General features: G+C 39.9%; 1 protein-coding gene across 5 annotated transcripts in view; it reads right to left on the bottom strand.

The window, feature by feature from the left end:
* Positions 1-27,479, bottom strand: part of NEK10 (NIMA related kinase 10) — a 514,569-nt gene that overhangs the window by 13,540 nt on the left and 473,550 nt on the right. For 3 of the 5 annotated variants that reach the window (XM_033930152.1, XM_033930153.1, XM_033930154.1), the window contains 4 exons: positions 19,699-19,809; positions 17,728-17,836; positions 7,673-7,725; positions 5,713-5,768 (listed from right to left, as the gene is read on the bottom strand). In XM_033930152.1, coding sequence (XP_033786043.1) covers positions 5,713-5,768; positions 7,673-7,725; positions 17,728-17,836; positions 19,699-19,809 — 329 coding nt within the window. The remainder of the gene's footprint in view (positions 1-5,712; positions 5,769-7,672; positions 7,726-17,727; positions 17,837-19,698; positions 19,810-27,479) is intronic. The other 2 variants (XM_033930155.1, XM_033930156.1) reach the window with 1 other exon arrangement.

Genomic DNA, 27,479 nt, shown 5'->3' with positions numbered 1-27,479 from the left:
TCATGTAAACCATTCTGAGCTCTCCTGGGAGAACGGTATAGAAAATTGAATAAATAAATCAATAAATAGTATCCTTGGCTGGATATACCTGTTGTAGTGAAAAGCTATGCCAATGATAGGCTTGCAGGCTCTGCTGACCTATGTGAAGTAAAGCATTGGTTGGGGGTTCTTAGAGTACTATATGAGTCTGCTGCTGGATTCACATGACATGGGACATTGCCTATTTCACCTGGTCCCTGGGTAATAGCATCCCAGACCCCACAAACTCTGGACATACTGGTGTATATATTTGGTCTAACAAGACCAGTATGGAGTAAGTGTCAAAAATGTATGGCATTCTAGATGTGATCTGGGAGTTGGTTGAATTGCCCTGTAGCACACACAATGAAAAGCAGATCACGTGAAAACAAATAAAACTGTACAGGGAAAGGCAAAAAAGGAACCCCCTAGAATGTTTAGCTGTTTTCTCTGCAACCTCTTGGTATTTCAATGTGAAATTTTGCAGCTTTATTTGTTGTTACTATCTACATTTATGCACTGAGAGGAATGAAATTATCTTTAAACAAGGTGAAGTTACAGACTCTTTAGTATGACTACCCAGCAAGTTTTGTGCATTCTAAAACTATCATTATTTAACAAAAGGGGGAGGGGGAGTTCAAGCATACTATTAATCATGTCATAGTGAAGTAGACCTTTGTAAACAAATTTGCCAGACCTAAACCCCTTGGACTACCATGTCTGGGAAGCAATGTTGGAGACCTATCACAAGTTCCACCCAAAACCGCAAACAATCACTGAACTCAAGGAAGCACTGCAGATGATCTGGGACAGCCTACCACAGGGTCTGATCAACAGGACTCTTAGGAATGTCCCAAAGCTACTAAAGGCCTATGCTAAAGCTGAGGGTAGACATTTTGAGCATTTCTATGGACTGCAAAATTCGGACACATTGTTAATTGTATCGGTTGAATGACATTACTTTATGTTTTAGCTTGAACATTTTTAATGTTCAAAAATCACTAGGTAGTAATGCTAAAATGTCTAACATCAACATAGCTTAAGATAATTAAATGTTGTTTAATAGTAATATGTAAGAATGATGACTAAAGTATGTAAAATTTCTTATTGAAATTCAAAGTGATTGCTGAGAAAACAGTAAAAAAAAACCAACTGCACAGTAGTTGACTACTATTTTTTTTTTAACCTCACCCTGTATTATTTCTATTCTGCAACTATTTAACACATAGCATGTGGTAAACAGAAATGGAATGGTAGAAGGAACCTTATATGTCTCCCTCATTGCACTTGTAGAGGGCCCAGTGATTTGAAGGCACTGATTTCCTATTATCTGGAAGAGAAGACATGTAGCCACAACCAGGCACTGTGGTATCACTTCTGTTCCCAGTCTATGTGATAAAACTATGTGTGTGTGTCATCAGTCATTAGGCTGTGTGGTGACATCTTGACCACTTCCTTTCCCCCGGTAACAGAGTATTTGTGACTGTGTACACATATTTGCAGGAGTCAGTGTCTGAGAGCTGTAAAGGGTGACCACATTTAATGTGTTAACCCTGTACTGGCCTTCTAGTGTTGCTGCAAAGGCAAGCATAAATTACAGTAAATGTGGGGTAGTCTGGTTACTTAGTTGTCACTGCAATGATTGTGGCAGGTGTTATCTTATAATGTACTGAGGTTTGTGCATGTGTGGAGCAGTGTCCAATGTATCAGAAGCAGGCATCTATGTATACCCTGATCAAAAAAAAGTCATGCCCACTAAATAGGTAAGGCTATGAGAATGCACCTGCCTCTGTTATATCTGACTGACCTGAGACACATCCACATATATCTTCCACATAAGGAAATATATATATTAATTCATATATTCCTGGGTAAAGAAATGTGCAAATTTTATATCTGACCTACATGTGCACACCTGCTCTTCTAAAATAATGGAGCCAATCTACATGTTTCAGCTTCCATATTGATATTATCACATGCAAACACTATCTAAAATATGCCTGATGACTTATACTTACAGAGGTGTATATTTAGTTATCTTAAACTCTGACCTGCTATTTGGCCGATCAAATATAAATGTGTAAATTACATGAACATAAGAACATATAAGAACATAAGAAATGCCTCTGCTGGGTCAGACCCGAGGTCCATCGTGCCCAGCAGTCCGCTCATGCGGCGGCCCAACAGGTCCAGGACCTGTGCAGTAATCTTCTATCTATACCCCTCTATCCCCATTTCCAGTAGGAATTTGTCCAATCCTTTCTTGAACCCCAGTACCGTACTCTGCCTTATAACGTCCTCTGGAAGCGCATTCCAAGTGTCCACCACACGTTGGGTAAAGAAGAACTTCCTAGCATTTGTTTTGAATCTGTCCCCTTTCAACTTTTCTGAATGCCCTCTTGTTCTCTTATTTTTCGAAAGTTCGAAGAATCTGTCCCTCTCTACTCTCTCTATGCCCTTCATGATCTTGTAAGTCTCTATCATATCCCCTCTAAGTCTCCTCTTCTCCAGGGAAAAGAGACCCAGCTTCTCCAATCTCTCAGAATATGACAGGTTTTCCATACCTATTATCAGACGTGTTGCTCTCCTTTGAACCCTCTCGACTAACGCCATATCCTTCTTAAGATACGGCGACCAATATTGGACGCAGTACTCCAAATGCGGGCGCACCATCGCCCGATACAACGGCAGGATAACTTCTTTCGTTCTGGCTGTAATACCCTTTTTGATTATACCAAGCATTCTATTCGCTCTCTTAGCGGCCGCTGCACACTGTGCCGACGGCTTCATTGTCATGTCCACCATTACCCCCAAGTCCCTTTCCTGGGAAATATGACTGAATTTCATTGTATAACTCTAAATGCTCCCCTGCAATGCTGCAGCCTCTCATCTCCCAAAACACATAACTTTGGCTACATAAGAGTCATTTATGAACAGCTGAGATAAGTTTGTAAAGTTATTTTAGCATACATACGGCAATATATGCATATAAAATAGCTTTGATAGAATTAGGTCTGTTGGCATGTGGGCACATACTTGTATTATAGGCATTACCAGGAGTATGGCCAGTGTCCAGGCAGAGTCATGTAGTACAAGCTTTGGATACACAATATGTGAATCTAGTTATATACTCTGTACACTAACAGTTACACTTGCTTTTGAGTAGGCATAATATCTATGCCTTCAATGCAGGCCGCTGGATTTGCACTAGCATGTCATTCAGACAGGCAACCTATATGTCTTTATAAACTAGGACCATGATAGGTGCCTTCTTTCTGGCTAAATTCAGATATCATATTATAAAGTGACCCTCCATCTGTGCAAGTTAACTGTTAAGAAATGACAAGCTTAAGGGCCCTTTTACTAAGTTGCATTACATGCTAAAGTGCGCTCAACACAGCTTAAAGTGATGTACAGTAGGATGTCACACAGTTGTTCAAAGTTGTTAAATCACAAGAGGATTGTGAAAATCGCAAGAAGACCTTGTGAGACTGGGCACCAAAATGGCAGATGATGTTTAATGTGAGCAAGTACAAAGTGATGCGTGTGGTAAAAAGGAACCTGAACTATAACTACGGTGGTTAGGAGTCATTGCCCAAGAAAAGAACTTAGGTATCATCACTGATGATATGTTGAAACCCTTGGCTCATTGTGCGGTGGCAGCTAAGAAAGCAAATAGAATGTTAGGAACTATAAGGAAAAGAATGGAAAACAAAGATGAAAACGTTATAATGCCCTTGTATCGCTCTGGTACGGTTCATAGACAAAAACACGCGCCGACAAAGGCGCGCCGAGACAACTGAGCGCAAGGTGGAAGCCCACACCGAAGAAAAACAGTGTTCTAAGGGGCTCCGACGGGGGGTGTTCGTGGAGAACCCCCCCACTTTACTGAATACAGATTGCGCCAGCGTTGTGTGGAGGGGGGATTGGAGGGTTGTAACCCCCCTCATTATATGGGAAACTTCAGTTTTTCCCTGTTTTTTAGGGAAAAAGTTAAGTTTTCAGTATAATGTGGGGTGTTACAACCCCCCAAACCCCCCACAACGTCGGCGCGATCTGTATTCAGTAAAGTGGGGGGGGGGGTCCCCCCCACACCCCTGTTTTTCTTCTGTGCGGGCTTCCGCCTTGCACTCAGTTGTCTGGGCGCACCTTTGTCGGCGCGCGCTTTTGACCTGTCACCCTATGGTACGGCTGCACCTTGAATACTGTGTGCAATTCTGGTTACTGTATCTCAAAAAAAATATAGTGGAATTAGAAAAGGTACAGAGAAGGGCAATGAAAATGATAAAAGTGATGGGATGACTTCCCTATGAGGTAAGGCTAAAGCAGCTAGGGGTGATATGATAGAGGTCTATAAAATACTGAGTAGAGTGGAAAGGGTAGATGTGAATCGCTTTTTAAATCTTTCCAAAAAAAACTAGGACTAGGGGGTATGCGATGAAGCTGCTAAGTAGTAGATTTAAAACAAACTGGAGAAAATATTTCTTCACATAACGTGTAATTGAACTCTGGAATTTGTTGCTGGAGAATATTGTGAAATCAGTTAGCTTAGCAGGGTTTTAAAAAGGTTTGGATAATTTCCTAAAAGAGAAGTCCAGAGGCCATTTTTGAGATGACTTGGGGAAATTCACTGCTTATTCCTAGGATAAGCAGCATAAAATCTGTTTAAGGACTTGGGATCTAGCTAGGTACTTAGCCACTGTTGGAAACATGATACTGGGCTAGACTGACCTTTGGTCTGACTCAGTATGGCAATTCTTATGTTCTTATGCAATCGGGTGTCCTGTGGTGCCAATTTAGAATGTGCTAATTCAAATACTAGAAAATTTAAAATCAATTTGGGGAGGGGTCCATGTCAGGAGCATTCCTATGCTAATCAGTTATCACACATTACTGTGTGAGACCTTATCACCTGCAAAATGGGTGATGATAAATGCTCACACAATAAATTTATTTAATGGCTATGTAGTAATGTCAACATTGGCCAGTAATACAAAAAAATAGAAAATTGGTCATTGTATGGCTGCAGCAAAAATAGCCTCTATGTAAGGAAAACCTCGTGCAAGTGCACACTAAGGCCTTTTTTTGCTGTAGTAGTAAAAGAGTCCCAAAAGTTTTGTGTTCCATGGCATGGATGATTCAAACTAAAGGACTAATGTAGTCAAATCCTCTGCAAAAACTTCTTTTTTGAATATTGGCCTGATGAAATTTAACTTCTTGGGATGTAACAAACTTAGGGCCTCTTATCAAGCTGTGCTGGCCGGCATAATAAATATTCTGACGCTCATAGAATTCCTATGAGCATCAAAGCACTTACCTTGTTGGCCCATGCTAAAAATCTCTAGTGCAGCTTGATAAAAAGGGGGGTTAAAAATGGAACTTTGTACAGAAAAACATGTGAAAGCCTCAAATGTCATTGCTTTTGTACATTTCAGAGAACTTTTTGCATGATTTTTCATAGGTAACTACATCACGCATAATCTCTTCCCTTCTAAAAGAAGAGCTCTACAACTATGACTCCACAAAGTATAATTCTCAAACTCGCACTCCTTTCAGGCTACACTTCTGCGGTATAAAAGTATATGTTTCAAAAAGATTAGAGAAAAAGAGACTGTACAGAAATGGATTGTGTTAAATCTGCCTATAAAGTGTTGTTTACAGAGATTCTATTTATAAAAAAAAAATCTGGTTTACCTCTTAGAAGTCGAACTGTAATAACCACTTTCTTCTAGAACCTCTTCAATCATGGTCTACAACAAATGAAAAATATATTAAGTTACATTACGTAGGTATTTATGGATCTCTAATATTCTCCAGGAGGTGTTCAATATGATTTCCAAGTTAAAGAGAGACTGGTCTTATCCATGAATTACAAATTGAGAATAAACTGGACATATAAAGGAATTACATGCTGGTTTTAAAAAAGGTTTGGACAATTTCTTGGAGGAAAAGTCCATAGTCTGTTATTGAGAAAGACAAGGGGAAAGCCACTGCTTGCCCTGGATCAGTAGCATGGAATATTGCTACTCCTTGGGTTTTGGCCAGATACTAGTGACCTGAATTGGCCACTATGAGAATTGGCTACTGGGCTTGATGGACCATTGGTCTGACCCAGTAAGGCTAGTCGTATGTTCTTATGAGGGATCATTTCTAGGAATCACAATCTTACATTAGGGATCAAGAGATAACAATAAGGGAGCCCAGATAATCTGATTGGTTGTTAAATTGGATGAGATCTTTATTTGGGATCTAGAGTTTTAAAAATGAGATATTTTATAGGAGGTTCTTAATTGTGTTGGGAGGGAGTTCCACCATTTTGCCGCTATATATGGGAAAGTTATAGAGTGTAGTGTTTTGTATTTGATACCTCTAGGGTTTGGGAATCTCAGTCTCAGATGGTTGCTGATCAGGTTATACTTCTTATTAGGTGGTAGTTTTATTAAGTTCAGCATGTAGTCTGGAGTTTTGCCACATAAGATTAGAAAGATCAGAGTCCATAGTTTAAAGAAATTCCTTGCTTCAGTGGGAAACCAGTGTAGTTTGAAATATAGAGATGATACTTTCTCATTTCTAGTTGCTGAAAATATAAGCCTGGCTGCTACATTCTGAATGGTCTGTAATATGTTTGCATATAGTTACTTTGTATCCCACATCAAGGACATTGCAATAGTCCGAGACAATATCAGTGATTGAACCAGGAGCTGAAAGTTTTCTCTGTCAAACCAATGACAAATTTGTTTTAATTTTCTCAGTGTCAAGAATATTCTCGGTTAAAACTCATACTTGTACTTCCCAAGATAGGTTCCTGTCAAATACAGTATAATCCCTAAGATTTTCAGTTCTAAATCCAGTTTCAGTGGGGTGTTATTCAATATTAATTGAGTATCGTCCATCTGTCTCTTTATGCCACTTTTTGGATGTTTTTCTTTTTTTTTTTTATGAACTTCTTAGTGTCTCCCAAATAATACTCAGATAGACAACACTGGCTAGTATCTTTGTACTACTGTTGAATATCTGGCATTTTATAAAAAAGCCCATGTGGGAGGGTCTCGGAAGCAGAAGATGGTGTTTTTGAATATCTGAGAGCCATATCTGCAGTCCTTATATCCAAAGGGACACAGTGAGGTTTTACAATTGGTGTACTAATCTGGGATCTCAGCTTAGCTTGCTGGGGTGAGAGAGCATGGGTGAGACATGGTAGGGCAGGGTGGAGAGTACCAAGGGGGGGGAGAGGGGGTATTGGGAAGGGGAGAGAGGGGGCTGTACAGTTCTGGCACTTTGTCACCGATATATTCTTTGGCGATGAGTGGGGGAAGGGAGGTGGAATGGCTTCTTCGGGGCTCATCAGAGTCCAGGGCCTCAGAGTGCCATTCCGTCAACTCTGGCCTTGTTTGCCAGGAGTAGAATTGAAAGGGGGGGGGGGGTCGGTTAGTGTTACTTTTTTCCAGTTAATGCTTCATATAGTATTGAATACAATGCCTCATTGTTTGTGAAGTGAACCCATTGTGTTCCATTGTGTGCTTATTCTGTTGTTTGCATCAATAAAAATTGTTTGAACCTAAAAAACCCATGATGGATGGTGTTTAAACAAACACTGACCACTGTGGTTTAAATACTGACCTGATGCTGATCATAGAAAATGCTAAACTCTGACCTGCATCTGTTCATAAGTCAATCCTTCTTCAAACTCAAAACTGCTAGGGATGCCTGTGAATGTATAAATTATACAAAATAATATGACAATAGAATTTAAACATAAACTTTATCAGCTTTTCAGCATAAAAGCTATTGTGCCAAATTAACTGTTTAACTTGTGGAATTTCTATATTTCAATTTGCTTTACCAGGAGACATCAATTTTTTACCTATGGGGGAATCCGAGGTCCTATTTTTGTACCAAGATATCTGTGTGAGAGGTCATAAATGTACCTATTGTAAGCCAATCTTATGAAGGCAACATAGGCAGAAGTGTATGTAGGTTACATAAGTTACAGCAGAGAAAGCAATGGGAATGGACAATGAGCAGTCCACAAGAGCCAGTGGTATGAGTCAAAGCCTTATTTATTTTAATCCAGGATGTACAGTAACATGGACCAAGGTCTCCTTATCTCAAGAAAGTTATAGTGGCACTAGAAAAGGTTCAAAGAAGAGCAACCAAGATGATAAAGGGAATGGAACTCCTCTCATATGAGGAAAGACTAAAACGGTTAGGGCTCTTCAGCCTGGAAAAGAGACGGCTGAGGGGAGATATGATTGAAGTCTACAAAATCCTGAGTGGAGTAGAACAGGTACAAGTGCAATGATTTTTCACTTCGTCAAAAATTACAAAGACTAGTGGAAGACTAGATGAAGTTACAGGGAAATACTTTTAAAACCAATTGGAGGAAATTTTTTTCACTCAGAGAATAGTTAAGCTCTGGAACGCATTGCCAGAGGTTGTGGTAAGAGCGGATAGCGTAGCTGGTTTTAAGAAAGGTTTGGACAAGTTCCTAGAGGAAAAGTCCATAGTCTATTATTGAGAAAGACAGGGGTGAAGCCACTGCTTGCCCTGGATCAATAGCATGGAATATTGCTACTCCTTGGGTTTTAGCCAGGTACTAGTGACCTGCATTAGCCACCGTGAGAATGGACTACTGGGCTTGATGGACCATTGGTCTGACCCAGTAAGGCTATTCTTATGTTCTCTTGTTGATTGCTCATTGTCCATTCCCACTGCTTTCTCTGTTGTTAGGTGTTTTTTGGATCTTGTCCTGTTGGATTCTTCTTGTGGTTACATAAGGTATCCACATCCTTTTAGTGTCAAGATACTCGTACACAGGAGCCTTTTCACTAAGCTGCGGTAAGTACAAACATGTCATTACTAGAGAATGACACAGTGGCTGGTAGCAGCGGGAAACCCGCTGAAACGTGGAGAGAAAAATAGTGCTCACCTTAAGAACAGGGACAAGACCATTCACCGCCCCTGAAGCAATGAATGGTCTTGTGTCCGCAGTGAAGTAAAGGAACACACACGCAGTACAGCAGCCCCCTCCCACCCAATCGCCGCCATCCTGCCGTCTCCTTCTCTCACCTTATGTGGCAAATTTCATTTTTCTTCTCCCAGTGACACGCTTTCAACAAGTTACACGTGGCTGCTTGAGTTGAATCTTCTCCTCTGATGTAACTTCCTGTTTCCGGTTGTGTCAGAGGAGAAGATTCAACTCAAGCAGCTGCGCACAACTTGTTGAAAGCATGCCGCTGGGAGAAGAAAAATGAAATTCAGCACATACCACCATATGTGATGGAGAAAGGGAGATGGTGGGACGGTGGCAATTGGGCGGGAGGGTGCTGCTGGACTGTGCAATCCATGACCAAGCGTGTTCCCTCACAGTAGGAAGGAGGGAGTGAAAGGGAAAGAGATGCTGGGCCAAGAGGATGAAGTAAGAGGGAGACAAATATTGAATCCACAGCAGGAAAGAGAAAGGGGAGAAGGACAGGCAGCTGAGCCAGATGCTGAAAGCAGGGGAGAAAGAGGGAAAGAAGCTAGATGGGGTTGGAGAGGATAGAGGCACATTGGTGTGGAAGAGAGGGGAAATCTAGACACAGGAAGGTAACAGAAACAGGGGGGGGAGGTTATGTGCATGGGGGCATAGAGACAGAGACATAGAGATAACATGGGATTGGTATATGGACACGGGGGGGAGGGGGGCAATACCGGACACAGGAGGGAGTATAAAGATATACAGGGAAGATATTAGATATGGGGCAAATAGGAACACAGAAGGGAGATGATTTGTGTAAATGGGATCAAATGGTTTGCGGGGAAGGTGTGGGGACAGGAACCGAGCTCGCAGGGATAAGGATGAGCTCACGGGGACAAATTTTTTCCCCATGTCATTCTCTAGTCTTTACCACAGGTAACAAAAAGCACTACTGTAGGGCATATTCAGGTGTACCCCAGTGGTTTGGGGATCAGCATGCGCTTCCAATACTCTAAAAAAACAGAATTTTTTTTCTAGCATGAGGGTCATCCTTGGAATGGAGAGTAGTTGTGTCCTGCACTAATCGCCATATGCTAACCAATTAGCGCAGGATTAGTGCATGAGGCCTTTCCACCTAGAAAATAGGTGTTAGTAAATACTCACATGCTAATGGGGAAATTAGTGCATGGCCATTAATAGAAATAATGAAAAATTAGGCCATTTTACCACCACATTAAAAGTGTCCTCAGTACATAGGAAAGACTCGCACTGGGGATAGCACTGGCCACTTTTTAGAGCAGCTTTGTAAAAGAACCCATAATGACTACCTCATGATCAACAGCCTTTGACTTATCTAAATGACTGGGCAGTGAACTCTGTCTGGCCAATATTCAAAACTACTTAACCAGCCAAGAATGGCTCCTGTACAGTTAAATAGTTTTTTAGTGCCTAACCACAGATATTTAGTGGGAGTTAACTAGTTAGCAGCAAGTTGTTAACCGGCTGTATTACAAGACTTATCCGATTAGGTGCTGATATTCAATCAGCACCTAACCAGATAAGTTTAGTAGTCAAATACCGTGTTTCTCCAAAAATAAGACTTACCCCAAAAATAAGCCCTAGCAGGATTTTCGGGGTAGGTCTTAATATAAGCCCTACCCCCAAAATAAGCCCTAGTCCCGGGATTTGCCGGCAGTTTCCCTTCCCTCCCTCGTGCAGCAGGACCCTTGAGAGAGCACCCTTCCCCCCCGAGCACCCGCACCCACCACCGCCACACAGCCAAATCCCCATCCTTCCCTCCCTCCCATCAGAACCCGGTTGCGAGTCCTACTTACCTCCCTAAGCAATGTCAGGCCAGCAACACTCTAACAGGCTGTTTCGGTGCTCACAGCAGTAAATATATACTATGTAACAAAATTTTATTGCATTTTTTGTTCCTGGGTAATAAGTGTTCTTTCTTAATTACCTATGCTGTAAAAGTATAGTAAATAACTATAATTCCTCTCAAACTTTGGTTTTGTGACCAGGACATTGATATTTTGAAATTTATCTTTTTTTGCATAACATTCCAGATTGATTCCAAGCTGAGTAAACTTAGGGGCCCTTTTACTAAAGCGCAGTAGGGTATTGCTACATGGCAAACAATACTGCAGGCATGCTGCAATTGCCGCTGTGGTAAAAAAAAAGGATTTACAAACAACAATTCAGGCAGTAAGGCTTAATGTGGCTGTGGGTGGAGATGGGTGGAGAAAGGGGTGTGTTGTGGGCATGCATACCTTTAATGCACTGGCACACTGTGGTAAAGGCGCACAGCTCTTCTTACTGCCAGGTTAGCACAGGAGCTTTTACCACCTGCAAAAAGGCAGGCGGTAAAGGCTTTTCAGACGCACTGCTACTGCAGTGCATGTGAGCAGAAACCTGCCTCTCAGTAGACATGCCTATAACATGCAGACACTTTTTGACCCGTGGTCATTTCTATATTCTACAGACCAAAAGTTGGTGGTAGACCTGCTGTGCTAATTTTGGCCATAGACTTAGTAAAAGAGCTCTTTACAGTAACTTCAAGAACTTTCTAGAACTTTCCATCAATATAAATAGTAGGACAGTATAACTATAGAGATCTTAAGCCCACCAGCTCAGTTCATTTCCAACTGCCTAAGTAGTAACATATCTACATTGTTTTAGATGGCATCCAGAGGCTGCAAACATTCAGCAGATGCATCTTGCTATGCAGGTGGCCAATTTATCAAGACGAGGGAAAAAGTACTCTATAAAAGTATCTATTAAGATGTACGATGCCTACAAGGCATATTTCAGCATGCCTGTTGGGAATCAAGACAAACCATGGGCACCTCATGTCACATGCGAGCACTGCCAAAATACTCTGGAAGGTAAAATAATTTTGTTTCTCACTAGGATGGCGAATTTTCTACTATAAAATCTTAGAATGTTTAGTTTTTAAAAATATTTAAATTTTAAAATTTTCAATGTTATTCGAAAATATATCATTTGTGAAATATGTTGTGAGAATCTTGTACACATTAGTTATAGGTGAAATAAATTTATTCTTCATTTTGTTCTTCTACAGCAGGGGTGCCCAAAGGTCAATCACGATCAACTAGTAGATCACAGAGGCAACACAAGTCGATCGCGGAGCCCCATCTCAGGATAGACTTGTGTTGCCTTTGCATTCTGTTACTCCTGCTTCCCCGATGCCAGGCTAGGCACGTACATGTACTGGGCCCACAGCCTTCCCTGACGTCAGTTCTGACATTGGAGAGGAAGTTTGGGGCCAGCCAATCGCTGCCTGGCTGGCCCCACACTTCCTTTCCGACGTCAGAATTGATGTCGGGGGTGGAGGGGGGAAGACTTGTGGGTCTGGCATTGGGGAAGCAGGCAGAAATTTGCAGCGGTGGCTTGGGGGGGCAGGGAGAGAGAAAGAAAGGGGGTCATGGAGAAAGAAAGAAAGAAAGAAAGGGGGCAGGGAGAGAGAAAAAGAAAGAAAGAGGGGGGAGGGGGGAAATTTTGGGTTGGATAGTATTGCCTTATACTAAAGAGTACCAGTATGACTGTTTATGTTTTGGGGTGGGGATTTGGTTATCTGGTGTATTGGTTGTATTGTTTTGTGCTGTATTTGCCATTGTGAAAATTCAATAAAACTTGTTAAAATTTAAAAGAAAGAAAGAAAGGGGCAGGGAGAGAGGAAGAAAAAGTTGAACTTATGGAGGGACAGAGAGAGATGTTGGTTGGGGAATGGAATGAGGTCTGGAGGAGAGGAAGCATGCAGGAGGCAGAAAAAAAGAAATATTGGACTTATAGTAAGAAGAAGGAAATGCAACCAGAGACTCATGAAATCACCAGACAGTAAAGGTAGGAAAAATGATTTTATTTTAAATTTAGTGATTGAAATGTGTCCGAATTTATATCTGCACTAAGGCCCCCTTTTACTAAACTGCGATAGCAGTTTTTAGTGCAGGGAGCCTTTAAGCGTCGGGAGCAGAGCGGTACATTCAGTGCAGCTCCCTGTGCTAAAACCACTATTGCGGTTTAGTAAAAGAGGAGGGGCTATATTTGTCTATTTTTATATAGTTGTTACTGAGGTGACATTGCATATTTTAAAGTCATCTGCCTTGGCCTTTTTGAAAAAAAACCCCGAATATAAATGATAATTAACATTTTCTCTGTGTACAGTGTGCTTTGTGTTTTTTAAAATATCATTATTAGTAGATCATTTTTGACTTGGTCATTTTAAAAGTAGCTCACAAGACAAGATAGTGTGGGCACCCCTGTTCTACAGGATGGTATGGTGGGGAAAAGAGAGTCATGAAGTTTGCTTTCCAAAGAACTTGGCGGGAACCCACTGGCCACTCAAGCAACTGCTACTTCTTCATGTTGGACCATTCCAAATGTTGAACTGGCAAGCATGCATCTGCAATCACATTCCTTCATCCATTGCCCTGAGCTCTCCATACTACTCCCCCAGAGAGAAAGCAGCTGTCTTCAGAAGAGAGCAGCAAGTCAGAGAGAGAGGGAAACATTGTAGATCTAGTTTACAATATCAGTAGTACAGCTGTTGAGAGAAACCCATACTATCCAAACCAAAAAGACTTCAATGACTTGATCAGATATCTCAGTCTCATTAAGTTCAATGCCGAGTTTTTGATGTCTAGGCTCAAACAGTGGAACATGCTGGATGATAAAAGTGTGCAAGTCACAGATCAGAGGAAGCATCACCAAGCTTTTTCCACCTTCTTCACCCATCAAGATGAGCTCTGCCTCTGCCACAATATGACTAGTCTGTCTGAGGCAATTGAAATCACCTGTAACCTGAAAGAGTGGCGTCTCTTCATTGACAGCTCATCCAGGAGTATCAAAACCTTGTTGCTCCATAACAGAAACAAGTACCCGTCTCAGCCACTGGCTCACTCAGTGCACCTCAAAGAGGATTACAATAGCATCAAGACCTTCCTAGGCACTTTGAAGTATGATGAGTATGCCTGGGAGATCATCAGAGACTTCAAAATGGTGGCATTCCTAATGGGCTTCCAAGGCAGTTTTACTAAGTTTCCTTGCTATCTCTGTCTTTGGCGCATTACCAAAGGCAGGACTAGCCACAACAGAGTGAGTTCTTTGTGGGGAGAAACAATGTCAAATGGAAACTACTGGTGGACCCCTGGAAGATGTTAATGCCACCACTGCACATCAAATTGGGCCTAATGAAACCATTTGTCAGAGCTCTAGATAAGGAGTCGGCAGCCTTTAAGTGTATCTTCAAGACATATTCCCTAATCTGTTTGGAATGCAAGGAATTTCCCAAGAAGCTAACTAGAAAGGAGAAAGCAGCTTGGAACAGCTTTTTTTGCAGTAGTTCGAAATTTCCTGGGCAAGCACAAGGCCAAAAACTGTATGGAGTTGGTTGAGAATCTGGTGAAGAATTATAGTGAAATGGGCTGTAGGATGTCTCTCAAAGTCCATATCCTCCATATCCTTGATGCTCATCTTGAGACATTCAAGGAGAACATGGGAACATACTCAGAAGAGCAAGGTGAATGCTTCCTTCAGGATTTACTGGACTTTGAATGCCACTACCAAGGACAATATAATGAGAACATGATGGGAGACTGCATCTGGGGCTGATTCGTGAAAGTGATATAATATAATTGCAAATCTCAAAAAACTACCTACTACTAAATCTTCTGTGGTCATCTTTGTATAACTTCAATATAAATACTTGTGATTCATATATTGCTTTTTATGACTTAAGAATGAAAAGATGAAAATTTGTTGTTTTCATATTTTAAATAGGTAAATTGCAAAACTTGACTATCCTGGCCACAAAAGAAAGTTTTCTGGAAATAACATACATTTTCTATACTTTTTAGGCATGAGTAATTAGAAAATTACACTTACTGCCCAGGAACAAAAATTGTGTTACATAGTGATATCCAGGATTACCCCTCCCCCCCATTTTTTTTTACAAAGCCGCATTAGGCTTTTTTTTATTGCCGGTCATAGTAGTATTGTCTTCTATGGAGACAAAATCTCCAAATCCAAAAACCAGAATGGCACATTGTTCAACATTTGGCGCTCCCTAACCAATAAAAATGACTCCACCCTTCTTCCCTCATCTCCTTCAGCCGAGGTCCTAGCAAAATTCTTCAATGATAAGATCTCTACCTTAAGGCGCTCCTTCCCGCCCGCAATCTCCTACAATTCTCTGGTGCCCCCCGAACCCAACCCCACCCTAGCTGCTCTCAACCCCATCCCTGCCGACAGATCCTGGACTGTCTTCGAGCTCATATCTGATTCTCAGACCCTTAAACTCTGCCTCAAGTTAAAATCATGCAACTACATCCTGGACCCATTTCCCTCCTACCTATTTGAGAAAATCCCTGCACAGGCCATCACATCTCTTACCTAACTCATAAATTCTGCCCTATTATCAGGCCTATTCTCCACTGAAATGGGACACATCGCATTGACCCCTTTACTGAAAAAAGCTGACCTAGACCCCTCCATACCATCCAACTACCGTCCAATAGCAAATATCCCTCTCCTCACCAAACTGCTCGAGTCTATCATATCTACCCAGCTCTCTTCCTACTTAGAAAGATTCTCCATCCTCTTACCTTACCAATATGGCTTCAGACCCAACTTCTGCACTGAATCCCTATTGGCCTCTCTAATCTCTATGGTTCAGCAACTGCATTCTCATAACAAGTTTGCTGTCCTTCTACAATTCGACCTCTCCGCAGCTTTTGACGTTGTCCACCACGACATTCTAATTTTCCAACTCTCTGAGATAGGCATTAGCTCCATAGTTCTTGATTGGTTCTCCAAATTCTTGCGCTCCCGCTCTTACATGGTTAACATGAGCGGCACCTCATCCTCCCCCTGGATCCCGACTTGTGGTGTCCCACAAGGCTCACCCCTCCCCCAATCCTCTTTAACATTTACATGTCCTCCCTGAAACTACTCCAACTATCCCCCCTTGAAACTCTTTACACTTACGCTGATGACATCCTCGTCCTCCTTGAGACCGACTCGAACCTCACTAACCTCTCCACGAACATATCCTCATGCATAAAGAACCTCCAATCCTGGGCATTCACAATGCATATGAAACTAAACGAGTCCAAAACAAAACTCCTTTGGCTCGGCCCAAAATTAGACCATCTATCTTCCTCCATCCCATTGTCCTCCGGCCCCCCATTACAGCTCGAGTTCTCAAGCAAAGTTCTGGGTGTCACCTTAGACTCTTCTCTATCCTTCAACGAACATCTCCAATCCCTGGTGAAGAAATGCTTCTTCAGCCTTCACATGCTAAGGAAAGTCAGACCCTATTTTCACCAAAAACACTTCGCAGTCCTAGTACAATCCATCATCCTCTCCAGATTGGATTATTGCAATTCTATCTACCTCAGCCTAACCAAGAAAGGCCTCCACAGACTTCAGCGGATTCAGAACACCGCAGCTAAGCTTGTTTTCGCGAAAAGCAAATTTGATCACGTCTCACCACTCCTGTCTAAGCTCCATTGGCTCCCAGTAATTCCCAGGATCCACTTCAAATGTGCGTGTCTGGCCTACAAGATCCTACATGGCATCCTTCCTGCCGTTATCCCTCTATCCTGGAACTCCCCAACCCCTACTTCCTCCAGATCCTCCCAAATTTTTAAACTATCCTTCCCTTCCATAAAAGGTATTTCCCATGCAGGCAAACTTGGGTCATCCCTCCCCTTTAGAATCACTGAGATCTGGAATAACCTCACCTCCTCACTCCGAACCTCAAGCTCCCTCCAACTCTTCCGCAAACACCTAAAAACCAGGCTATTCTCAAAACTGTAACACTTCCCCCCCTCTTAGGCCTCTCACCTTCCCCCTTTACACCTAACTCTTTAATCTCTCCACTGTAGTTCCTCTCTCATCCTTCTTCCTGTAAACCGTGCCGAGCTCCGCATTCGTGGAGATGGTGCGGTATATAAACCCAAGGTTTAGTTTAGTTTAGTTTAGTATTAACTCTGACACTCATAGGAATTCTATAAGTGGCAGAGCTAATACCACTGCAACCGGCGATAAAGAAAGCATAACGTGGCTTTGTAAAAGGAGCCCCAAATTAGCCAGCCACAGTCAGCATTTTAAAAAATGCTGACTGCCACCAACTTAATATTACTCCCCCCCCCCCTTAATATTTAGGAAAAAGTTGAAGATTTTTATTTTTTTTTGTTATCTGAAAATTACAGCCTGTGGAGGAGAAATTTTTAAGAGTATAAGTTTTCAACATGGGCCACTGCTAAGATGTGTTATTTTACCACTAACTCATGCTATTTCAGCACAAGTCCCATTTATGCAATTAGGCTTGGTTATTAATAATTTGAATTTATAGCAAAATAATGTCTTAACAGTAGCCTATATTGATAACTACACCCAAAACTGATATTTTGTTTAGTTTCACTTCTACAAAACTCAGTTAAAAACAAAGGCTTGATTTTCTTGGACAAGTCATTTTAATATAGTAATTAAACCTGTATTATTGGTCATAAAGAAAATATTTATTTATTCTTTCATTCATTTCTTTTCTGCCTATATCCAAGGCAGATTACCAAAAAAATAAAATAAATCAACACATTCATAATAACTTAGACAAATAACATACAACAAAATCCAATGAATACATCACAAACATGCAATTCAAATTAACATTCTCCATTGGAAAACTATGTCAAGGATCGTGCATGTTTTGTTGCTCCTACCTGTTCTCTCATCTGGGACTAGTGTGCTTCCTCCCAAGGAATGAAGTAAGAAATTAAAATCTGCTGTAAAAAACTTGGACTCTATAAGTTCAGGAGATCCCTCCAGCAGCTGCATAAAAACAAAACATAAAATTGAAACTATTGGAAACTCTTTCAAAGATTGCACAGCTTCATGCCTGAGAATGTAACTTAAATAAAGATAGTAAGCAATAGTTAACTGAAGATTGAACATGGAGTCAGTGTCAGATTCTTCAACTTATTTCTTAGTTTTACTGTTTCCCCAGATGGCTTTTACTCATATTCTGTTTTTACATATTCACACATTTTAGCAATGAAAAGATATGCACCCTTTATTAGATCTACTGTATATTCTGAAAACATGTTGCAAAGAATCAATGCTTTACCATTTGCTGCTGTACTCACAAGCCATATATGTCAAATTACAGATACCTAGAAGAGTTTCTGAGAAATATTATCTTAGCAATAACATCTTCATTTAGTCAGATCCATTTTGACCGATTTATGTGGGAATTCATCAAAGAGCACCACCGCATTAGCTCACACTAAACACTAAAGATACCCATTATATTAAAAACACACCATTCTTAATTGCTGATATTATGTGTTTACGATGCACCTTGTATCCCTTTCCTCCCCCTTGATCCAAGTGACCAGTCCAAGATACCCCTAATCTATGCAATGTCTATAGAATATTCTTGAAAAGAGGAGACTGAGCGGGGACAAGAACATAAGAATTTGCCGCTGCTGGGTCAGACCAGTGGTCCATCAAGCATAGCAGTCCACTCCCGCGGTGGCCCCTCTGAGACCAGCCCTACCTGCTTCCATTCCAGTTCAACAGGAACCCATCCAACTTTGTCTTAAATCCCTGGAGGGTGTTTTCCCCTATAACAGCCTCCGGAAGAGCGCTCCAGTTTTCCACCACTCTCTGGGTGAAGAAGAACTTCCTTACGTTTGTACGGAATCTATCCCCTTTAACTTTAGAGAGTGCCCTCTCATTCTCCCTACCCTGGAGAGGGTGAACAACCTTTCTTTATCTACTAAATCTATTCCCTTCCATATCTTGAAACATAGACACATAGAGTATGATGGCAGAAAAGGGTCGATGGCCCAACAAGTCTGCCTACTCAAGAACCCTTCTTCCCTGGAGTATCTATCATTTGAGTACTACAGAGTTACTGTTTTAATTGATTGAAGCACTTTAGAAGGATTTAAATAGAAAATACGATTTTAAGTAACTGATTATACTTTTTGATTTTTAGAGGGAATTCCTTGAAACAGCCTGTGGCGCAACATAGTTCTGTGTTTACAAAGATGAGTATTAATTTAAACTTTAGAATGCACTATTAAACACTTTATAAGGAACATAAAGATAAAAAATATAATAGTTAAAAAATTAAAAATTAAAACAAATAGACCGATGAAGAGGTTGGTGCTTTGGATCTGTGTGTGGAAACTGCTATACACACAGTAGCACCGCTGAGGTCTATGAGTGGGTTATTTAAGGTATTATATTTAATTGATATGTGATAATGTTGCCATTACCACATAGCCATTAAAAAAAATTACTGCATGAGTAGAAGATAAGGGCTCTTATGAAAATTCTTCACTAACTTAGCACGCACCAATGTGGATGCGCTAATTGATTAGAACAGGAATGCCTGTTCTCTGTCCCCCTGATATGCACCTGCCCTAAAAAATATATAAACATTTGTTAGCACCCAGATTAGCGTGCACTAATTTTGCAGTGCAGTTACCACAAGATGCCTGAGTTCACCCAACGATATTTTATTTTAAGATGTGTTGGGCACAGGATAGCACCTAGCACAGCTTAGTATAAGGGCCCCTTAATGACTTAGGCATTTTCATTTTTCACAAAGATACAAAAGCTACATGGAATAAGTCACTTTGAACCCTTAACATATTTTCTTTACTTGCTTTATAGAAATGTACCTTTTTCATTTCTGATTTCAGGTTGCAGGGATTACTCTGTAGGCTGAAAAGGGACTTCTTGTATCTTTCAATAACTCTTCTTTTTAAATTGTCATGCAAAGCAGGAGGGAGCTGTATACAGGAAAACAATTGTTATCCTGCCAGAACAAAAAAGTGTATTTCTCTTCTTTTTTCTTTTCCCTTCTGTTGTAATACATTTCATGATTTACTTTGCGAGTCCATGATCTTCTACATGTATTTATGAGTTTATGATCTCCTACAGACAATTGTTCATATAGATTTTATATTTGGTTGCTGATAAAGTGGGTTTGAGGATTAGGCGTACTCTGCTCTCTTCTATTGGACCTTTTACTTTGTGAATGTTCACATATTATACAGTACAATATACAATCTAGCAACAGGGGAGCTATACAATGTTTGAATCATTTGTATACATTCTGGACCTAGACCAAACCAATCCATAGCCTGATACATGAAGATCCATTCCACCCGATCAAAGGCCTTTTCTGCATCTAAGGATACAGAAAAGGCCGGATCTTTCATGGCTTTTGTTAAATATAACATATGAAAAGCCAACCTGGTATTATTGGAAGAATGTCTCTGAGCAACAAACCCTGTTTGGTGCATACCAACTATATAAGGGAGAGCCTTAGCCAAACGTAAAGCCAAAAGTTTAGCCAAGTTTAGCCGTCTACATTAATTAAAGAAATAGGCCTGTAGTTTGAAACCAATGTAGGATCTTTATTTGGCTTTGGTAAAACTATAGTTAACAATTCTGCCATAGTACCTGAAATGCAACCTTTAATTAGTTGAGCCTGATATAAATTTAACAAATGAGGTAATAGGGTAATTTGGAATGATTTATAAAATTCTACAGTAAAACCATCACCACCTGGAGCGGTCCATACTCTAAGGGACTTCAACGCTGTTTGTAATTCTTTTAATGATATAGGGTCTTCTAGACTTCTTTTTTATATGATCAATAATTTTTGGACCCTTAATTCTAAAAATTCTAAACCATTTTTTTCTCCATCTAAATAAGGCTCAGGAGAATAAAGGACTTTATAAAAATTTAAAAGTTGTTTTAAGATAGGACCAATTTGAGAAAATGTATCTCCTTTTTCATTTTTAATTGCAATTATTTTTGTCTTTCTTTTTTTTGCTTTAAGATAATTTGCCATTAATTTTCCTGCCTTATTTGAGCTTTCATAATACAAGGCTTGTTGAGAAAATAAATCATTCCTTATCAATTTAGAAGAAATCTCATTATACTTACATTTAGCTTTTAAAAGAGTTTGCAACGTAGATTGTTCCCATTTTTCAATCAGTTTTGATTCTAGGATCTTAATTTCTTGTTCCAAATTAGAAAACTGACGTTTTACCAAGCCAAATAAATTTAATAATTATTGAGTTCAATTTTTTATAGAAAGACCCATGAAAGAATACTGGTATCATACCCATTTGATAGCAAACCACAGGCAATATCATCATTTTAACAGTTTGTACTCTCCCCCACCAAGATAAATGTAATGGATTCCAATGTTCACATAGTTCTGTAACCTTTTTTAACAAAAGTTTTTCGTTTTCTTTTACTGTATCATCTACTGTACTTTTAATCCATATTCCTAAATATTTCAAACCATTCTCCTTCCAAACAAAGGAAAATGAATCAAACATACTTTTTAAAAAATGTACATTGAGTGGAAGAATTTCAGATTTATTCCAATTTATTTTGTAACCTGAAAATTTACCAAAAATTTCTATCAGCTCTAATAAACAAGAAATGGAGGAACTTGGATTTCTCAAATATAGTAAAATATCATCTGCATAAACGGAAAATTTGTATTCCCAATCATTACGTGGCATATCCTGTATCTCCTTTGTTTGTAGAATAGCTAACAATAGGGGTTCTAAAACTATATCGAAAAGCAAAGGAGATTCTGGACAACCCTGTCTAACCCCCCTATGCAGTTGAAAACGATCCGATAAGTTATTATTAATAATTAATCTTGCCATAGGGGAGCTATACAAAGTTTGAATCATTTGAATAAATCCTGTACCTATTCCAAACCATTCCAATGCCTGATACATAAACTTCCATTCCACTCTATCAAATGCTTTTTCCGCATCTAAAGATACGGCAAAGGCCGGTTCATTCATGTTTTTACTTAAATTTAATGTGTGAAACACCAATCTAGTGTTACTAGAAGAATGTCTATTTGCAATGAATCCAGTTTGGTGTACATCAATTATGAAAGGGAGAGCCTTAGCCAATCTCAAAGCCAAAATTTTAGCTAATAATTTTCCATCCACATTAATTAAAGATATCGGCCTGTAATTTGAAACCAAAGTGGGATCTTTATTTGGCTTTGGTAAAACAATAGTCAAAGATTCTGCCATAGTACCTGTGATACAACCCTTATTTAGTTGAAACTGATACAAATTTAGTAAATGGTGTAGTAAAGAATTTTGAAATGTTTTATAAAATTCTACTGTGAAACCATCCCCATCTGGAGCAGATCCAACTCTAAGAGACTTCAACGCTGTTTCTAATTCTTTTAGTGATATAGGCTCCTCTAAACTTTTTTTCAAATGTTCAGGAAGTTTTGGACCCTCCAATAAATTTAAAAAATCCACACCATTTTGAACTTTATCACCATAAGACTCGGAAGAATATAAATCTTTATAAAAGTTAAGAAATTGATTTAAAATATTATTAATCTGAGTATGTGTATTTCCTTTTTCATCTTTTATTGGTATTATTTTTGCTCTTCTTTTTTTTACTTTAAGATAATTTGCAAGTATTCTTCCCGCCTTATTAGAATTTCCATAATACAAAGTTTGCTGGGAAAACAAATCTTTCCTCGCCAATCTTGAAGAAATCTCATTATATTTCCCTTTAACCTTTAAAAGAGCTTGTAAAGTATCTTGCTGCCATTTATCAACTAATTTAGATTCCAAATATTTAATTTCAATTTCCAAATCAGTAAATTGTTTAGCAAATTGTTTCCTTAAATGTGCCGAATAAGAAATAATATATCCTCTCATAGTAGCTTTAAAAGCGTCTCATAACATTTCAGTACTAATATCCTCAGTAGTATTAATTTGGAAAAATTCAGATACTTTTACCTTAAACTCTTCAAGAAAAGCTGAATCAGCAACCAATGTATTATCAAATCTCCAAATTGATCTATTTAAATCCTGTTTATCCAATCTACATTTGATCCAAACCCCTCCATGGTCCAACAAAATAATTGGATCAATGGAAGCATGTGTCACCTGTTATACCAATGAGTTTGAAGCCAAAACATAATCAATTCTTGAAAAATTGCTTTAGTATCTTTGCAAAAGCCAATTAAGGAGGGGGGGGGGTAAATTTTCCAAATTTTTATAGGTACCATCAGGCCTATATTTTACGTCAAGGTATGTATTGAGTCCTCCCGGAGCTCATTGAATATACTCCTGATTGGTGATATTTGGAATGGCGACTCATGTTTCCTTTACATCTTTCTCATGTTCTCAGTATGAAGATGCCCAGATTATACAAAGAAAATAGAATTTTAATGGACACATGGAAAACCTTAAGATTTGTTAGTAACTTAACAGGTATTCCTATAAATAAATCAACTAATCAATCCATATGGCTAAACTCCAAGATTCAAATTGGCGGTTCCAAGATCGTCTGGAAACATTGGATAATTGCAGGAATTAGAAATTTAAATGATGTCATCTCTAATGGTAAACTGCTGGATTTTACACAATTGCAACATAAATTTGGGCTTCATAAATCACAATGTTTTCGCTGGTTGCAATTGAAGCAGGCCATTCAGGCGGGGTTCCCTGAATGGAAAAATCTTAATACTCAGTCCAGTTTGGAATTCTTATGTTTTCAGGTGGACTTTCTGGGTCACCAGGCCACACAGTGGTATAAATCTATTAGTGATTTGGTTAATAAAAAACCTAAAAATGGTCTGAGGGATATTTGGAGCATTGAGATTAAGCATCAGATTTCAGCATCTCAATGGCCACAAATTTGGTCTTGGAGAATGAGATGTACAATGTCAGCGTCTATGAGACAAACTTGGTTTTTTTTGTTACATAGAGCTTTTTGGACCCCAGTTAGATTACAAAAATTAAATAGTTCCTTGTCCAATAGGTGCTGGCATTGTAAATTAGAGGTTGGGACTTTGGATCATCTTTTATTCTACTGTCCCATATCTTAGCCTTTTGGAACTCAATCTGGGATCAAATAAATTGTTTATTGGAAAACCATGTAGCGTTATCATATGATACTGTGATATTTGGAATGTCTATGAGAAAAAAGAGTCAGATATCAGCGTGTAACAACAAACTTTTAATGATTTTGACTCGAGTTGCCATCCAACATATTACTAATAACTGGAAGGATCACAGTAGGCTTAATTTTAATTTTTGGTGGAACTCAGTATGTCACATATATAGAATGGAAAGATCAATAGCGGTACAGAATGGAAATTATAAAAATTTTATTAAAATATGGGAGCCATTAACATCTTTCTGTCATGATTAAATGCCATTTTTCTATTAATCTTTACTAGAAACCAGTAGTTTATATGGATTTATATCCAACCCACTCTAATAAGTCATATATAAATACAGTGACTGGGTTGTTATGGCAAACTAAAACAACAAGTTTGATCGAAATACCTCAGCCCCACCACTCCACCGCAATAATAATCTTTTCTAAAGCGGGAGATTTACGTGGTGCTTCATCATTGGTAAATCGTTTTTAGCGCTGTGGTTGTATTTAAATTAGTTTTTTATATAAGTTTATCAATTCAATAAATAGAAAGTTGTGAAGTGCATAAAATTGTATACTTAACGTCTATGCACAGCTAGACCTGGGAGTCCGACCCGACATGTTTCGCACTGATTGTGCTGTCTCAAGGGTCTCCCTGCATAACAAATAGACAACATCTTAGAGCAGTGACCATGACATTTCTCAACCACCCACCGCTCCTCATACAAAAATTTAACATAACTACCCCCTCTCTCTCATCAAGACTCACCGAGGAAGCCGCAGTCATCCGACTCACAAGTGTAGTGTCAGTGAAAGATGGCGGCGGCGTCTTCAGTACCAATGTAAATAATTTCCTTAATGAGACACACCCCCCCCAACGTAGCAGTCCATTGGTCCATTCACCCTCCAATCAATGTGCTCCAGTCAATCTCAACATTCAATCCCCGCGGTTCCACAGTGTCTAATGTAAAAATTGTTCTCTGTTCAATCTCATTCAATCTCCGTACATCCTTCACACCCTCCCTCCCCGTGACTCTCTGCACCACCCGCCACCTCAATTGATCCACCCCATGTTTATATTTTTGCCAGTGGGTTACCAAGGGGGCCTGAACAACGTTATTGACAATCCGTGATTTGTGTTCATTGAGTCGAGTCCTGATCTTACGATTAGTTCTCCCAATGTAGATCAGCTCGCAGGGGCATACAATCGCGTATATTACATCTTCGGATGTGCAATCTGTAATTGTATTCGAATATAAAGATACTGATCTACCTGGAGGTCTCCATACATCCCCTGAGATGGTAGAAGAACACCACTGGCACTTTCCACACGGATTGTGGGATCCTCTCTCCCTCACAGTCATCTTCTCATATTTTAAAGAGTCACACCTCTGCCCCAGGGTCCTACCTCTAGAGCAGGGGTGTCAAAGTCCCTCCTCGAGGGCCGGAATCCAGTCGGGTTTTCTGGATTTCCCCAATGAATATGCATTGAAAGCAGTGCATGCAAATAGATCTCATGCAGATTCATTGGGGAAATCCTGAAAACCCGACTGGATTCTGGCCCTCGAGGACCGACTTTGACACCTGTGCTCTAGAGTATGCCACACGAGGGAACTCACTAAGGGATGGATGGATCTGTACTATATGCCAGTAGCAGTGCATATACCCCACCAGCAACCGAGTGGCCTTCGAATGAGGAAGCACACATGTCAAAACTTCTTGAGTGTTCCCCTCAACATCCTCTTGAATACCCAGAAGAACCTCCCTCTGAGCATATCGAGCCCTTAAATACGCGTGACGTATAGATTTTTCCGGGTAACCCCTCCTGCGGAATCTATCCGCTAGCAGATCAGCCTGTTTTTTATACTCTTCTAAAGAGGAACATATCCTACGAATACGTAAGAATTGAGCTATGGGGAGATTGAATCTTAATTTGAATGGGTGGAAGCTATCGTAATGGAGGATGGTGTTACGTGTCACCGGCTTGCGGTATAGGGAAGTCTGGATTTTATCGTCAACAACAGAAATAGCGATATCTAAAAAGACCATCTGTGTGGGGTGGCATTGCATGGTGAATTTTATGTTATCGTCAATGGTGTTGAGATATTGTATAAATTGATCCAGCTCATCCCTTGTATCGCTCCAGATGAAAAAAACGTCATCAAGAAAGCGGCCCCAAAATACAGTGGAACTAAACCATTGAGATGGATATATATGGTCCTCTTCAAATTTAGCCATAAAGAGGGCTGCCACAGAGGGGGCCAGAGTTGCCCCCATGGCCACCCCCTGAACCTGTTGATAAAAATCATGATGGTAACGAAAATAACTTTCTTGAATGACCCACTTAGCTAACTGTATGAGGAAGGTGGTAGACACACGGTGGGGAGGGGTACGGTGATCGAGCGTATCAACTATAACCTTCAGTGCCTCTAACTGGGGGATCTGGGTATAGAGGGAGACTACATCCAGCGTCACCATCCATTTTCCTTCCATATTGATCTCCTGAGTTATTAATTTTCGAAGGAAATCAGAAGAGTCCCTAATGTATGATCGTATCTTAGGGACCTGGCTTCTTAAAAAGAAATCAATACATTTCGAGAGAGGTTCCAGAGAGTCACGGGGAGGGAGGGTGTGAAGGATGTACGGATGTACGGATGTACGGAGATTGAATGAGATTGAACAGAGAACAATTTTTACATTAGACACTGTGGAACCGCGGGGATTGAATGTTGAGATTGACTGGAGCACATTGATTGGAGGGTGAATGGACCAATGGACTGCTACGTTGGGGGGGGTGTGTCTCATTAAGGAAATTATTTACATTGGTACTGAAGACGCCGCCGCCATCTTTCACTGACACTACACTTGTGAGTCGGATGACTGCGGCTTCCTCGGTGAGTCTTGATGAGAGAGAGGGGGTAGTTATGTTAAATTTTTGTATGAGGAGCGGTGGGTGGTTGAGAAATGTCATGGTCACTGCTCTAAGATGTTGTCTATTTGTTATGCAGGGAGACCCTTGAGACAGCACAATCAGTGCGAAACATGTCGGATCGGACTCCCAGGTCTAGCTGTGCATAGACGTTAAGTATACAATTTTATGCACTTCACAACTTTCTATTTATTGAATTGATAAACTTATATAAAAAACTAATTTAAATACAACCACAGCGCTAAAAACGATTTACCAATGATGAAGCACCACGTAAATCTCCCGCTTTAGAAAAGATTATTATTGCGGTGGAGTGGTGGGGCTGAGATATTTCGATCAAACTTGTTGTTTTAGTTTGCCATAACAACCCAGTCACTGTATTTATATATGATTTTTCTATTAATTACACACCATTCAGTATTGGGTGGGGGGTGGGATTCAAAGTATATGATCTTATAATGAATAGAGGGTTTTGAGGGAGGGTGGGATGAGGGCTACATTTTTTAATTATAAGATATAATGATAAGATGTTCAAGTGCTCAAGCTAAATATGTTTATTATATAATATTTGTA

This window comes from Geotrypetes seraphini, chromosome 2, assembly GCF_902459505.1.
Source record: "Geotrypetes seraphini chromosome 2, aGeoSer1.1, whole genome shotgun sequence".
Taxonomy (NCBI): Eukaryota; Metazoa; Chordata; class Amphibia; order Gymnophiona; family Dermophiidae; genus Geotrypetes; species Geotrypetes seraphini.
Note: the sequence above shows the minus strand (reverse complement) of the source record. Positions and strands in the feature narration are given on the sequence as shown.